This window comes from Aristolochia californica, unplaced genomic scaffold (genome assembly GCF_029961685.1).
Source record: "Aristolochia californica isolate CCGP_79_NKW_82.1479 unplaced genomic scaffold, dmAriCali1.0.hap1 SCAF_16, whole genome shotgun sequence".
NCBI lineage: Eukaryota > Viridiplantae > Streptophyta > Magnoliopsida > Piperales > Aristolochiaceae > Aristolochia > Aristolochia californica.
The window spans coordinates 19,901,406-19,915,867 of NW_027181837.1; the positions used below are offsets into that span (position 1 = coordinate 19,901,406).

Sequence of the window (14,462 nt, forward strand, 5' to 3'; positions counted from 1 at the left end):
CCACCGTGGCCTCCCGAGCCATTTGGCGATTGTAGCCTCGTCGGTTTCGACTCGGGTCCTTCTCTCTTACCGCCTTTTTGTGGACTGAGTACAGCACAGTCAAGCGCTGTAAACTTGCGAGGGCTCCGCCACCTCTTCGTATATATATCTATCAGCTGTGTCGCCAGTTTTGCGGCGCGGTGGCCAGAGCTGACTTGGTTGTTGGAGCAAGAGTAAGATAGAGAAGAGTTTTCTTCTCTACAGTGTAAGGGAGAGAGAACTGTTGACTGAAAGTGAGAATATCGAAGATGAGTGTGTGGAACTATGTTGTAACTGCTCATAAGCCTACGAACGTTACTCATTCTTGTGTGGGCAATTTCACTAGCGCGCAAGAACTCAATCTCATAATAGCGTAAGAAAGATTTATTTTTTTATCCCATCACGGTTTTTTAGTTTTTTGTTGCAATTTTTTTGGTTCTGGATAATGAGAGTCGGCAATATACTTGATTCTTTTTGTAGTCCTATTTTTCCTGTCTATGTTCCGTTGTTGGGGTTTATTTTAGGGTTTTTGTCATTTTAGGTTCCGTTTTTTTTTTTTGTTTGTTATCACTGGAATCAATTGGAAAGTCTGGGAATTTTGCTTCTTCTGTCCCTTTGTTTAATGACATAAATTTTTTAGGTTAGTTTCTTGTGCCCGTGTTTGAGAACACGGCTGAATCGGTTCTTTTGATGATTGGAATGTGCGAATCTTCTGATTCGTTTACATAGTTTGTTCGTCAAAACGATTTAAGCTTATCTCTTTCGTAGTTTATTGAAGCTCGATTCAGTTAAATTTTTTATGTGCTCGAGGTTTGGAATCTTTTTAATTAGGTGTTATATGGTTCCAGGAAATGCACACGGATTGAGATTCATTTGCTCACGCCGCAGGGTTTACAGGTATCAAAATATGTTTAAGTTGCTTATAAATGCTTCATTTATTTTTATCCACGCGTGTTTTAGCCTATTGATATTGCTCCATACGAAAGAACCCCAATGTGGGTTTGCTAGTGTGCTGATCACACCTTTTCCAGATATGGCATCGGTTATGTATCCATGTGGCTAGTACATTTCAGTTTGTAATGATACATTTGACAAAAAAGGAGGATGTTGGTCTCAATCACTCTATCCTTTATTGAGGCTGACTGTTGTATAACGGCTTTGTGTTGTCTGTTGAGGGCGACATTTCAGGAATTCCTTGGGCTTTTGATCTGCGACTTGCCTACTGGAGATACAAAATTGATAGAGGAGTTCTCTCTTAAGTGCTAGGATTTATTCCAAGACAAAAAAATGGAAAGTTAAATAAGGGAAAGCTTGAGAAGTAAGAGGCAAGGAAGATGCCTGGAAAAGTACTATTGAATTGTTTCCAAAAAGAGAACCGTCGAATTGATTTTTCACTCGAACAATGAACCCCTTTTTATGATTGCTGTTTGCTATCGCAGTTTGTGTACGAATGAAACTTGAGCTTATAAGCGAAACTCAATTGTTTTTTTTTTTTTTTGATAAAGATGTATTTATATTAACAAGAGAAAAATTACAAAGGAAGAGGGAGCAAATCCCTAACAACTCAACTACTGTTATAACACTCGTGATCTGATCGTACCTTTTACTCAATTGTAACATGGGAAAGTTTCTAATACGAGGTCTTAGGTTCAAGTCTCACCAGATTATAGGGTGTAGTCTGTGTTTAAACAAGTATTCATTGTCAGCCTTACAAATAAAAAATAATTGTTTCAGTTAAGATCATACAACTAACTTTGTCACTTGTTGTGATTCTGGAGCATAGTCCTACTTTCTACCTGATCAGGTAAATAAGAAATGGATGCTTCAGGGAGCTAATTCATTTGTGTTCGAAGCACTATTTGACGGTTGTAACTCAAAAGACTCCAAGAATTTTTATTTTATTTTATGAAGGAGTCCGAGCCATGCACCTTCCCTAGCAAAACATCATCTGTTGTTGCTTTTCTCTAATATTTCGTTTCATGGGATATGTATGTGTATCTAGGGTTAAAACCTCTCCCCCATTATTATGTGGCTTTCTTTGGGGATTTGGATATACTGTAAAAGCTTCTAACATGAAATGGTTACATTGTGCTTGCAGCCTATGCTGGATGTTCCAATATATGGACGAATTGCTACACTCGAGCTTTTTCGCCCTCATGTTTGTGTCTCATCTTTGGCATTTGCAGATCTTTTATGCAAATTTCGTCTTTACCTGTTTGTTGCTGTCTTCTCATTGCTTGTTTTTTTCCCAGGGTGAAGCACAAGACCTTTTGTTTATTGCCACAGAAAGATATAAGTTTTGTGTTCTTCAATGGGATGCTGAGACTTCAGAACTTATAACACGGTCTGGGCTTTAAATTGAATACACAGTTCTTTTGTTTTATGTGTTTTTCTTGGACATGTCTCTTATATAAGGGAACTAGGCATAACAGTTTGACAAAAATTACTGTTTAGCATGTTGTTCAGTTGGAAACTTTGACTATTTGTATTATTGATCTTTACTGTGCAATCTGAAAGTCTGTGTGAGACATTTTCAAATTTGTGTGTCAAAAGCATCATTTTGTAAGTGAATATATGGCATCTGTAGTCACTTGTGTGCCTTTTTGTGACATTTAGAGCAATGGGAGATGTTTCAGATCGTATTGGTCGTGCCACTGACAATGGACAGGTAGGTTGTGTCTGTTTCATTCTTTCTAATACTTATATTAGCATGAGAGATATGGTTATGTGAAAGAAAGCAATTGATTTTTTAATTTATGGCACCATCTTTTTGCCATCAAGCTTAATTATAGCTCCTCTTCTATAGTTGCATATATTTTAATCTTACCTATAGCAAAAGGAAAAATGAAGTTATATCTGCATCTAAATAATCTATTAGTAGTTGGATGGTTCGCGCGCTCTTCTGCTTCCCTGGCGCCATTAGGACACCTTTTTTGAAATTATGGAAATTGTACCCTTTATGATTGTATTTGGTCTTGTATCCTGAGATCTGCCAATTCTGTTGCCGATGTTCTTACCAAGCAGGGAGCTTCCCTTCAATTCTTTGTTATTAGGGGTTTGCTTCCTCGAGGTTGTTTTTTTTGTTCTCTCTCTTAATAAAATCACCTTTCATAAAAAAAAAAAGTAGTTGTAATGAAGTCGATAGTTTCTCTTCTTCTTCTCTCATGTTGACAGTGAAGTATAACTTTTGTTTCCTTTGTAGATTGGCATAATTGATCCTGATTGTAGGTTGATCGGCCTCCATCTTTATGATGGCCTTTTTAAGGTATGAGGTTTTTTTTAATGGTTTAAATTAATGTTACCATTTTTGCTTTTTTATTTTATCTTGTTGATATAGCTCAGTATATCTGCTGTGCTTTGTAGTATGTAAAGTTCTTGTGCAATTTTATGTAATGAGTAATTGCGCTATTTGAGTTTATCAGGTTATTCCTTTTGATAACAAGGGACAACTTAAGGAAGCATTTAACATTCGGTACTCTCTGTCTATCTGACTGTCTTGCTTTTATTGTTTTGTTTCTGGACTTCATTCACATAATTAAATTAAAAGAATCTCTCTTTACCATTTGAAACTAAGAATCTGTCTTTATAAAAAAAGGAATCTACTGCTTTAAAGTTGCTTGCACTTTTTTCTTCTCAAACTCAATCTGCGTGTGCTCGCACTTTTCTGAGCATGCTTTGCATTAAAGAGCTTTTAATGTTGACAGATTTAGAAAGCTCACAGGCCCCTTGAGGCCTGTTGCCATGCCACATTAGCTTGGGATTGGGATCTGATATTTTCATTAAATGGTTGTTTTATTTTTTCACTTCTGTAAACTAATCCATAAATCTCCCTTTGAACTGGACTTTCAGGCTCGAGGAGCTTCAGGTTCTGGATATTAAATTTCTGTATGGTTGCCAGAAACCAACAATTGTTGTCCTTTATCAGGTTTGCCATTGACTTGTGGGATTCTTATGGATTTTTGTCGTTACTATTTTTTCTTTCTTTACAGATTTTCTAGTATTGATTTTTTTTTTTGAAATGACTAGTATTGATTTTGAGAAAGCTTATTTTGAACCATTAAATATTTACTCAATAATTTTTAATATTTGATTAATGTTTCTGTTTCAAAGACAAATAATATGTGGATGAAAGGGGTTCTGTTATGATGCTTTGGAAGAACCTTCCTTATGATATAAATGCTAGTCCTTGAAACAGTGGCAATTTTGTGTTCTCTGGAGTAATACTTCTGTCTATTAGTCATCATTTGTAATAGATTAGTAATAACTAAGTTTCCATCCAAATATTGTTTTTATTTTATTGGTTGAGTACATGGCACAGCATCAAGATGAGGATATAGCTGCCACCCAACATATTTTTGGAAAACAAACTTTAAAGATGATATTGATGATGATGATGGTTGGGTGGTGGAGGGTGGTTCACAACTTGAGAACTAAGTTGCATGTATGAGCTTTTTAGTAGCGATGACTGGTCAATGTTGGTTTTTTAAACTTTGCTTGTTTGTTACCAGTTTTTGACAATTGGCAGTTAAATCTCTCTTCGAGTATGCCACAATCTCTGTGCAGCAGTTTAGCTGGAAGATATCCAGTGTCAGTCGACTGGCAACATGAACGGATTATTTTTTTGATATTGTGGTCTGGTTTCAAAATACTGGGTTGGGGTTCATAGACATGAACAAGTGTAACTGGTATTAGTGTGGAGTTCATGAAACATGTGTGAATTCTATGAACGTGAAGTACATTTTTTTTCCTATTAGAGGGGTGGTAATTCTAATCCTGAGGTTGTTTTGGACTCTGAATAGCTTATCTTGGATGTTTTGGAGTAGAAGATACATTTTAAGCGTGTGCTTTTTCATCTTTTCTAACTACAGGACAACAAAGATGCACGGCATATTAAAACCTATGAAGTGGCACTCAAAGATAAAGACTTTGTTGAAGGTTCTTTATCTCAAAATAATCTTGACAATGGGGCTGGTTTGCTAATACCTGTTCCCATGCCGCTTGGTGGTGTTATAATTATTGGAGAGGAAACCATTGTTTATTGCAGCACTACTACATTTAAAGCAATCCCAATCAGACCGGTAATAATACTTTCTTTACTTAAAGAAGTCTTCTTGTCTAAGTGCATTTTCTGATTCAAATTGTGAATTACAAGTTGACTAATGCGCTTCAAGATTTTCTGGTTGCTGTTACTTGATCCATCTTATATGCTTTTGCAGTCGATTACTAGAGCCTATGGGAGGGTTGATGCAGATGGCTCCCGATACTTGCTTAGTGACCATGCAGGTCTTCTACATCTACTTGTCATTACACATGAGAAAGAAAGGTGGGATGATAATATTCTAAAAAGCTTTCTCAATTTGATTGATTATTTGTTAACTGTTCCTTCAGACATCTATTTTGCATGTTGTTCAGAAGTTTTCTAAGAAAAGAAATGAAAGTTAGAGAAGACTGGGAAAAGAGTCAATGTTAAGAAAATCAAAGGGAAAGAGTCAAATGGAAGAAGTAAAACATTGTGTACAAATTTTTTGTGAGACTTGTAAAGCAGAAATATATCAATTCTGAAGGTCTGTTTTTCTAATGTTTTAGAGTAACTGGACTTAAAATTGAGCTGTTGGGCGAGACGTCTGTTGCATCGACTATATCATATCTGGACAATGCATTTGTATTTGTTGGATCCAGCTATGGAGATTCACAGGTAGATTTATGCAGGTTGCATGTGTTACTTTTTCCTTTCCTTGCTGATATCTACACTTTAAAACTTCTCTACTAATAGCAGAACGTGCTATATGTTCTCTCTCTTTCTCTTTCTCTCCATTTCACTTCTGCTGTATTTTTAAAGAGGTGTTACACTTTGATGGATTCTGAACTAAACAATGTGACCATAACAGCTCATAAAGCTAAACCTGCAACCGGATGCAAAAGGTTCATATGTAGAAGTTCTTGAAAGATATGTCAACCTTGGGCCCATCGTGGATTTTTGTGTTGTTGACCTAGAGAGACAAGGTCAAGGCCAGGTTGTGACTTGCTCAGGAGCATATAAAGATGGTTCTCTCCGCATTGTTCGTAATGGCATAGGGATCAATGAACAGGTTTTGGTTTTGATATTTTTTGCTGTTGTCTATTCTGTTATCTCCTTCTCTTTCATGCTACTTCTGAGTTGTCACTAATTATATTTGTCTTGCATAGGCGTCTGTGGAACTTCAGGGGATTAAAGGGATGTGGTCTCTAAGAACCTCAACTGATGACCCTTATGACACCTTTCTAGTAGTTAGTTTTATCAGTGAGACCCGAATTCTAGCTATGAATTCTGAGGATGAGCTGGAAGAAACTGAGATAGAGGGTTTTTATTCTCAAGCACAGACTCTCTTTTGTGCTGATGCTATCCATAATCAGCTTGTACAGGTGGGTTTGCGTAGCACTGATTGTATGCAATTTCTTTTCCCTTTAAAAAGAGAACTTTTGATTTCATGTAAGCGAATGTGTTATATGTCGACCATTTAAAAAAAATGCTATATGTTGTGTAGTCTGTTGGATACATCCATGACCATTTGTTGGAAATTTGTGCGTTTTGATTTCTTTCCTTTTCTTAGATCTGGCTACTGTCTTTGTTGTCTTTCGATCTTATGGAGGTGTTTACTTCTTCTTCTTAAAACAAAAAATCTTATGGAGGTGTTTTTCCTCATGTTTGATATTCGGTGTCTGCCCGTGATAAATCTGAAACAGATGCAAATCATTGGTCCACATTTCAGGTTACTGCCAATTCTGTTCGACTTGTTAGTTCTATGACTCGAGAGAAGCTAGATGAATGGCATGCCCCTTCTGGGTTTTCTGTTAATGTTGCCACAGCTAATGCGAGTCAGGTTATTATCTATTCACTTATATTTATTGCTTTCATTTAATAAAATTGAAAAACGTCCTAGTGAAAATTTACTACCTAAGGAAGTATTTTATTCCCTTTAGATACCTTGTGGCATCTTTGTTTCTATTCCTTTGCTTATATTCAGAATTCAAATGCTGATTGATATTCTGTCTGATGTTGTCAATGAGTAGGTTTTGTTGGCTACTGGTGGGGGTCATCTTGTCTACCTGGAAATTAGTGATGGGAAATTGAATGAAGTAAAACATGCACAGCTGGAATATGAGATATCTTGCCTTGACATAAACCCAATTGGTGAAAATCCTATCTATAGTACACTTGCAGCAGTTGGAATGTGGACAGACATAAGTGTTAGGATATTCTCTCTTCCCAATCTTGACATGATTGTTAAGGAGCATCTAGGTGGAGAGATCATCCCTCGTTCAGTTCTTTTATGTACCTTCGAAGGAGTATGTGGCTTAAGTTTATTATTTTCTTCTTTGATTAATTTAATTTATGATCTTCTAATCTTTGTCCACTCTTTTACAGGTTTCTTACTTACTCTGTGCCCTTGGAGATGGGCATCTTTTCAATTTCCTGTTAAACATCAGTACAGGAGAGTTGTCTGGTAGAAAAAGAGTCTCTCTTGGTACCCAGCCTATCACACTGCGTACTTTTGCATCCAAGAACACGACGCATGTATTTGCAGCATCAGATAGGCCAACGGTGATCTATAGTAGCAATAAAAAGTTACTATACAGTAATGTGAATTTGAAGGAAGTCAGCCATATGTGTCCATTCAATTCTGCTGCTTTTCCTGACAGGTACCATCTTCATTAGCTTCTTTACCAGTGTTTTGATGTTATCTTTGATATATTATGCTTCATTTCAAAAATTATATTCAGTAACCAAGGGAGATTATATAGTGTCACGTATGGCATATTAATTGTGCAATAAAAGCTCGAGTGAGTAATCAATCTCAAAGTGAAGTCAATGGGTTTGAGGCATGGTTATTAAGAGTCTCATGAGATAGAGTTTGTTGTTTATCAAGTATATCAATTGGGACAGGTTAAACCTCTGCCCTTAAGATACAAGGGGGCTTTGACAAACATGGACTGGTTGGATTGTTAACAACCATTACCAACAATTGTACAATGTCTTGGATATGTCCTAGATCATATCCAAGTAGCATCACTTCAGTACCATGGGGTATCCATAATCTGTAGTCTGTTTTAAATACTTCAAAATTCTGAGTAAAAGTAGTTCAATACTCTGTACAAATTTGGAGGTTTATCTTCTCTAGTTGCTTCTGCCTGAACTATATTTGGTCCTACTCCATTTAAGTTGGCAACATTCTTGAACATTTTAATTGAGGAGCACATTTTTTTCAAATCTTAGATTGTTGACATAGGTTATGAGGTGTACCTACAGGGTAATACAACCTATATGCTTAAACCTTTTCAGAGTCATCTCCATAGTATGATCGAATTAGAACCCCAATCTTTTATATCAAAGTTAGAAAATTCTTTTTGGGTTTTTACATCTCAGTATTTTTACGCAAAATAACCTTTGTGAGTCTAAATTACAGATAAGAAATACATATTAGAGAGAGAGTTGCCCACCGTAGGTTGTTCTAAATCTTTATCAGAAACAAAGGATGTTCTATTGACCCTGCTGTTCGGTAAGGAATCAGCCAAGCATTAGCTTTTTTATGAGTGTGCTGTGAAGAAATATTTATTGGTGCACACAGTTCCTTTAACTTGTGACGGACTTATTTTTAATTTTTTTTGAGCTATATTCAGCTCGTGATAATAATGGGTGAGTAATTAACTTCTAATGGAATATGAACTTAAATAACCCAGTAATTGAAAATGTATATGGGAGAGCAACTTCAGCCCAAGAAAGGCTTTTGGACCCTTTGTTACATTGTAATTGAGGATAGCTCAATTTGAGTAAGAATCTAGGTTTACTAGAGCACACGTGTTGGATAGCTTGAAGGAAATGGGTTGATTAGGTTGTAAACATGTTTTATTCTCCTATTATTGTAATACAAACTCAAGGGGTGGAAAAGGGGGATCTGTTACAGGATTGTGAAAAGTAAAAAAGATTTGTAGGATGGTTCATTTGTCTTCCTGTAAGTAGACTTGGCATCTCTTTTGTTTTAGGCATTGTAATTCATTATGAGTGCTTCTAGAACTATTCTTTGGGAGGCAATTATACTCTCAGATTTGAATAAAGCTCTAGGCTAAGGATAGCTTTATAGTTCTCATAGGCATTTTGAGGTGATGGCACACTTGGATACAGAGTAGGCAGGTTTTCCCTCTGATAGATGGTTCACTAGCAGAACTGCACTGTAGTGGGGGATAATCTTGTCACCTGGTAGAATTAAAAAGCAGAGTCTAGTGCTGAAGCTGAATATTGGACAATGAGTCAAGCTACATGTGAACCCTTTTTTTTTTTTTTTTTTTTTTGAAAAGTGACAAAGCTATAGTGAATTTATTTGCTGACAGAGCGTACTAGCAGATTTTGGAATCAGATTGGACAAGCCTACATGACTATTTTGTGATACTCAAGTAGCACTCTTTAGCACTCTTATTGCAAGCAATCCAGTATAACGTGAAAGGACGAAGCACGTAGATGTGGATTGCTGTTTTACCTAGGGAAAAAATCAATCCATATAAGTTGTCGCACTGTGTGTTTCTTCTAAAATCAATCAACTGATATGTTTGCAAAGCCTCTGAATGCCAAAATAATATAGGATAATTGTGGCAATGTGGAAATTGCCAATATGAATTCTGCAGCTTGTGTATGAGATGCTCATGAGTGGATTAACTTTTAATGTAGGGGTAACGCAGGTCCAGCTGGTAGTGGCAGTGCTATTTGTGATTACTTAGGGAGGATTAAGCTTGTACACTGTTTCTCTTGGGATTGTAGTCTCTACTGAGGCTGAACTACAAGCCCTTTCTCTTCCACTTTAGGTTGAGGGCAAGTTTCCAGTGGTTATTAGTTGAATTTCTAGTTACTCATACGCTCTCATGACTATGATGGGGTTATAGACTGCATTGATGTATGGTATTTGCTAAATTCAGTCCCTGCAAAGTTAATCAGGTGGTTGTAATGCTTGGACTTGCAGTTCTCAGCAACAACTTATTATAGGAGATTCATTTCCATTTGATCTGCAATAGTATTTTTAATTTTTCATGTTGTGCTTTAATCTTTTGTTTAACCTGATACATTTTTCTTTATTTGTTTCTCTTTTCCCTCTCTTAATGGATCATTCTCACCATTTTTTGAATAAAATAGTCTAGATTGTGAGAGAGGGAGAGAGAGAGAGAGGGAGAGTTTTGGCATACTTTTACATTATTTTCATACATTGTGAATTGTACTCGATGTTAAAGTTGGGTCCAAGTCTATCGAAAATGTCTAACCGACCATCCAAAATGTCTACCAACCATAGTATTTTTTCTAACACTGATCTATGAGGGACTTTTCCCACTCACACTCTCTTTCACATGAAAGCTTACATAAACAGACAAGGAACCTGAGACGTGGACAACACAAAAAGAATACAAACTAAATGAGGCACAAACTAAGCCCAGTAAGCCATGCATCCTTTGATACCATGTTAAAGTTGGGTCTTGGTACATCCAAACTAGCCAAGTAATAAGGTCATTTCCTAGCTAATACTATGATTTTCTTGACACTTATCTATGCAGGACTATTCCCATTAACAAGGAATTTTATTGTAAATACTTAATCAGTTTGCACAGAGGGTAAATCTTTATTTGATAAGGTCAGAATAGCTGTAAGAGAACTAGGGTCTGATAAATTAATCAGATGAACTTATGAAGTTTAATGAAAAGATCCCTGGTTTCTTTAATTTGAAAGGAATGTGTTGAGGTTGTTTGGTGAATCTGTCTAGGGAAATTTGTTTTTTAATTTTTAAATATATTATTTGTTGAGATTTATTATCAGCTGGTCGTATGTGTTGTTTTGGAATTTTTAAACCCTAAAAAGCCTCTAGACCTACAGCATTTAAACCCACAGACTAGGATCTGTAAATGAGAGAAGTGAAACAATGAGTATTGCTAGACAACCTAACACTTATCATCTGGTCTAAATGTTTAAACTTGGTTCTGTTATCCATTTCTTCTGTCCATTTGGTGATGACTGGATCAGTTTTACCAATCATGCTGAATATCTTTGAACTGTGCAAGAGAGGAACTTTTAATTCATATTCTTTTCACTTAGCATCTTGCGTGATTTTTAACTTGTTTTAATATATGCAACAGCCTTGCTATTGCAAAGGAAGGAGAACTCACGATTGGCACCATTGATGACATTCAGAAGTTGCACATCCGCACGATTCCTCTTGGAGAGTATGCTCGTAGAATTTGTCATCAGGAACAGAGCCGAACCTTTGCAATCTGTAGTTTAAAGTACTGTCAGACAAATAATATGGATGAGTCTGAAACCCATTTTGTGCGCCTCTTGGATGATCAAACTTTTGAGTTCATGTCAAATTATCCCCTTGATGCCTATGAGTGTGGCTGCTCGATCATCAGCTGTTCTTTTGCAGATGATAACAATGTTTATTACTGTGTTGGGACAGCATATGTTTTGCCTGAAGAAAATGAGCCTACTAAGGTAATGTCACTTTTCAGTAATTTATTGATTTTATTTGTACAAGGACAAGGAAGTTGGACTAAGGTCTAGTCAAAGTTAGCTGCACAGAATTACAGTTTAGAAAGGCAGGGTATTGACAAAATCACCTCTTGCTCTCTTATATTTCAAACAACATACATCTATATTTTCCTTCTCATATCTAACCTTGGAAGAGACAAATTTTATGCCATTAATTCCAAATCTAGCTGCTAAATTGGATTGGATGCACTAACGTTCATAGACTTGAGTCCATATTCCTTCTTTCCTCCACAAGATCTCACTATATATCTTGCATAATTTCCCGTTCCCATTGATGTGCTATTCCCTTTTTTTATTTTCGTGAACTCATGTGCATGATGAGCTTTTGTAGTCCATTTCTTCTCTTTTTCATAATTTTTTTTTTTTTACTTTTTGTGTTTGTCTTGATATTATAGGGCCGGATACTGGTTTTTCTTGTGGAAGATGGGAAGTTATCACTGATCACTGAGAAGGAAACAAAAGGTGCTGTATATTCACTTAATGCATTTAATGGGAAATTACTTGCTGCTATCAATCAGAAAATTCAGTTGTACAAATGGATGCTTCGTGATGATGGGTCTCGTGAATTGCAATCTGAGATTGGACATCATGGACATATACTCGCTCTTTATGTCCAAACTCGTGGTGATTTCATCGTAGTAGGTGACCTGATGAAGTCAATTTCTCTCCTGATGTATAAGGTATATCTTTCAATTGACCTTCCTCTTAGCTTAATGTAGACTTCCAATTGTGTAATAACAAAAAAATGTTTGGTGAAAATTTTCTTTTTGCTCAAGAATATTTGCTAGTTTCTTTATATATATATGTATAATATATATTTGCTACACTCTCTCTCTCTCTTGTATGCATTATTGGAATTATGATGTTACATGTCCTCCAGTTGGGGAATGGTTCGAGTTATCTGCAAATGATTGAGTTTAGAAGTTTTTTAAAGTGTCCTTGTACACCAAGTTTTGTTTCTGTATATGCTCATTGTAGTGTACAACATGCACATTATGTTTATCTTTTATCCCATGATTTATGATGTCCTACAATGTGAAGTAAAAAATATATCGTTTTATGCATTAGATTTATGATGCCTTTATCTGTTTATCTATGACAGGTTTGTGATCATGTCTGATATTGGGTCAGATATTGCTTACTTTGATTTGTTTATACGTGGTTTGACCAGTTGAGCCTGTTTGTTTCAGCATGAGGAGGGGCAAATTGAGGAGCGTGCACGCGATTATAATGCTAATTGGATGTCAGCTGTTGAAATCTTGGACGATGACATCTACCTTGGGGCAGAGAATAGTTTCAATCTCTTCACTGTCCGAAAGAATAGTGACGGTGCTACTGATGAGGAGAGGGGCCGTCTAGAAGTTGTGGGCGAGTATCACCTTGGTGAATTCGTAAACAAGTTCCGACATGGGTCCCTTGTCATGCGCCTTCCTGATTCTGATGTAGGTCAAATTCCTACTGTCATCTTTGGTACTGTCAACGGTGTGATAGGGGTCATTGCATCTCTCCCTCATGATCAGTATGTTTTCTTGGAGAAGCTTCAGTCTAACTTGGTTAAGGTCATCAAGGGAGTGGGGGGGCTAAGCCATGAACACTGGAGATCATTCAACAATGAGAAGAAAACCTCAGATGCCAGGAATTTTCTTGATGGGGATTTAATAGAATCATTCCTTGACCTCAGCAGAAACAGGATGGAGGAGATTTCCAAATCGATGGGGACATCAGTGGAGGATCTCTGCAAGAGGGTGGAGGAAATGACAAGGTTGCATTGATAACCTAGTTTGGGGTTTCTATGAGAAACAAATGAGCTCTGTGATCATCTGATAGAGGAAAGTGAAAATGGAAGATTAAAGCAAAAGCTACAGTACCTGATCTTGTATGCTCTATTGGGTTCATATGAGGAGATGATATGTCATTAAGCCTGGTGTTATGTGTAATTAGAACCTGGGTGAGTGTTAGGTCTGTAACTTGTTTTTCTTTTCTTCCTGTTAAATTACTTCGTGAATCGATGTATATCTTGTGAATTCTCCTATTTTTTTCTTCTTCTGAATATGAAAGCTAGGGAGAATAAGCTTTTGATCCATGCATGATTACTCGCAAAAGCCGAAATTTCTGTCTCGGTCGGGAATCATTTCTTCATGAGAAAGACAAAATCAAACCAGAAGTGCGCCATGAAAAGGATGCCCACGATTCCACGTCGCCAGAATACGCTCTAAGCCATTGCAATCTTCACTCGCTTTTTTCAAAATGCTCTGGTGCGCGCCATTTGTATTTTGGATGGTTGGATATATTCCAATCTAGTGGGCCCACTATTTAGAAATTAAAATATTTATTTTACATTTTTAGATATATTCTTTATTAATTTATTAATTTTTAAATCTCGATGTAATAATAATAATAATAATAATAATAATAATAATTTTTAATTTTTATGGACGGCCCCACCTTGCCTCCTCTAGTAAAAATAATTAAACTTGATTTGCCTTATAAACCTCTGTCCTTACATAAAATATTATTATTTAAATTTATAAATATCAATAAAATTAAAAATAATCCAATACCAAAAATCATTTACTCGGAAACATACGAAACGGTTACAATGAGATAGTGGTTGATTACTATATTAATTTACCATAAGATTGAATCAAGTTAGCCTTTTCACTGATTAAACAATAACCCATTAACCTTATTGGCCAACAATGTGATCCACTAACACTAGTTTTTTTAATTAACTAACAGAGCCCTATATTTAAAAAACCTTAAACCCTAAAATCTAACATATAAAAAATTAAAGCTATATTAAAGGTGGTACGGGTTTTTGGATCCTGTCGGTGCCACGTCGAAGTGCGAGTATATCAGTTTGTGCACTCCCACGTGACGCTCC

The 14,462-nt window shown here is 36.3% G+C and overlaps 1 protein-coding gene across 1 annotated transcript; it reads left to right on the forward strand.

Moving 5' to 3' along the window:
* The first annotated feature begins 104 nt into the window (after window positions 1–104).
* On the forward strand, window positions 105–13,659 carry LOC137952955 (DNA damage-binding protein 1a-like). Its single transcript, XM_068800094.1, has 19 exons — window positions 105–391; window positions 867–915; window positions 2,117–2,176; window positions 2,271–2,362; window positions 2,635–2,686; window positions 3,221–3,283; window positions 3,441–3,490; window positions 3,868–3,943; window positions 4,887–5,096; window positions 5,235–5,341; window positions 5,605–5,713; window positions 5,907–6,107; window positions 6,205–6,420; window positions 6,768–6,878; window positions 7,069–7,344; window positions 7,424–7,698; window positions 11,167–11,521; window positions 11,974–12,258; window positions 12,769–13,659. Exons 1-19 carry the CDS (start codon window positions 288–290, stop codon window positions 13,348–13,350), a joined length of 3,273 nt encoding a protein of 1,090 aa, XP_068656195.1. The 5' UTR covers window positions 105–287; the 3' UTR covers window positions 13,351–13,659.
* Window positions 13,660–14,462: the final 803 nt, after the last annotated feature.

Bases quoted from the DNA above. Each gene is read 5' to 3' on its own strand.
- LOC137952955 (XM_068800094.1), top strand. From the start codon at position 288: ATGAGTGTGTGGAACTATGTTGTAACTGCTCATAAGCCTACGAACGTT. The intron at 392-866 runs GTAAGAAAGATT...ATATGGTTCCAG, and splicing joins GAACTCAATCTCATAATAGC to GAAATGCACACGGATTGAGA. The intron at 2,363-2,634 runs GTCTGGGCTTTA...TGTGACATTTAG, and splicing joins ACTTCAGAACTTATAACACG to AGCAATGGGAGATGTTTCAG.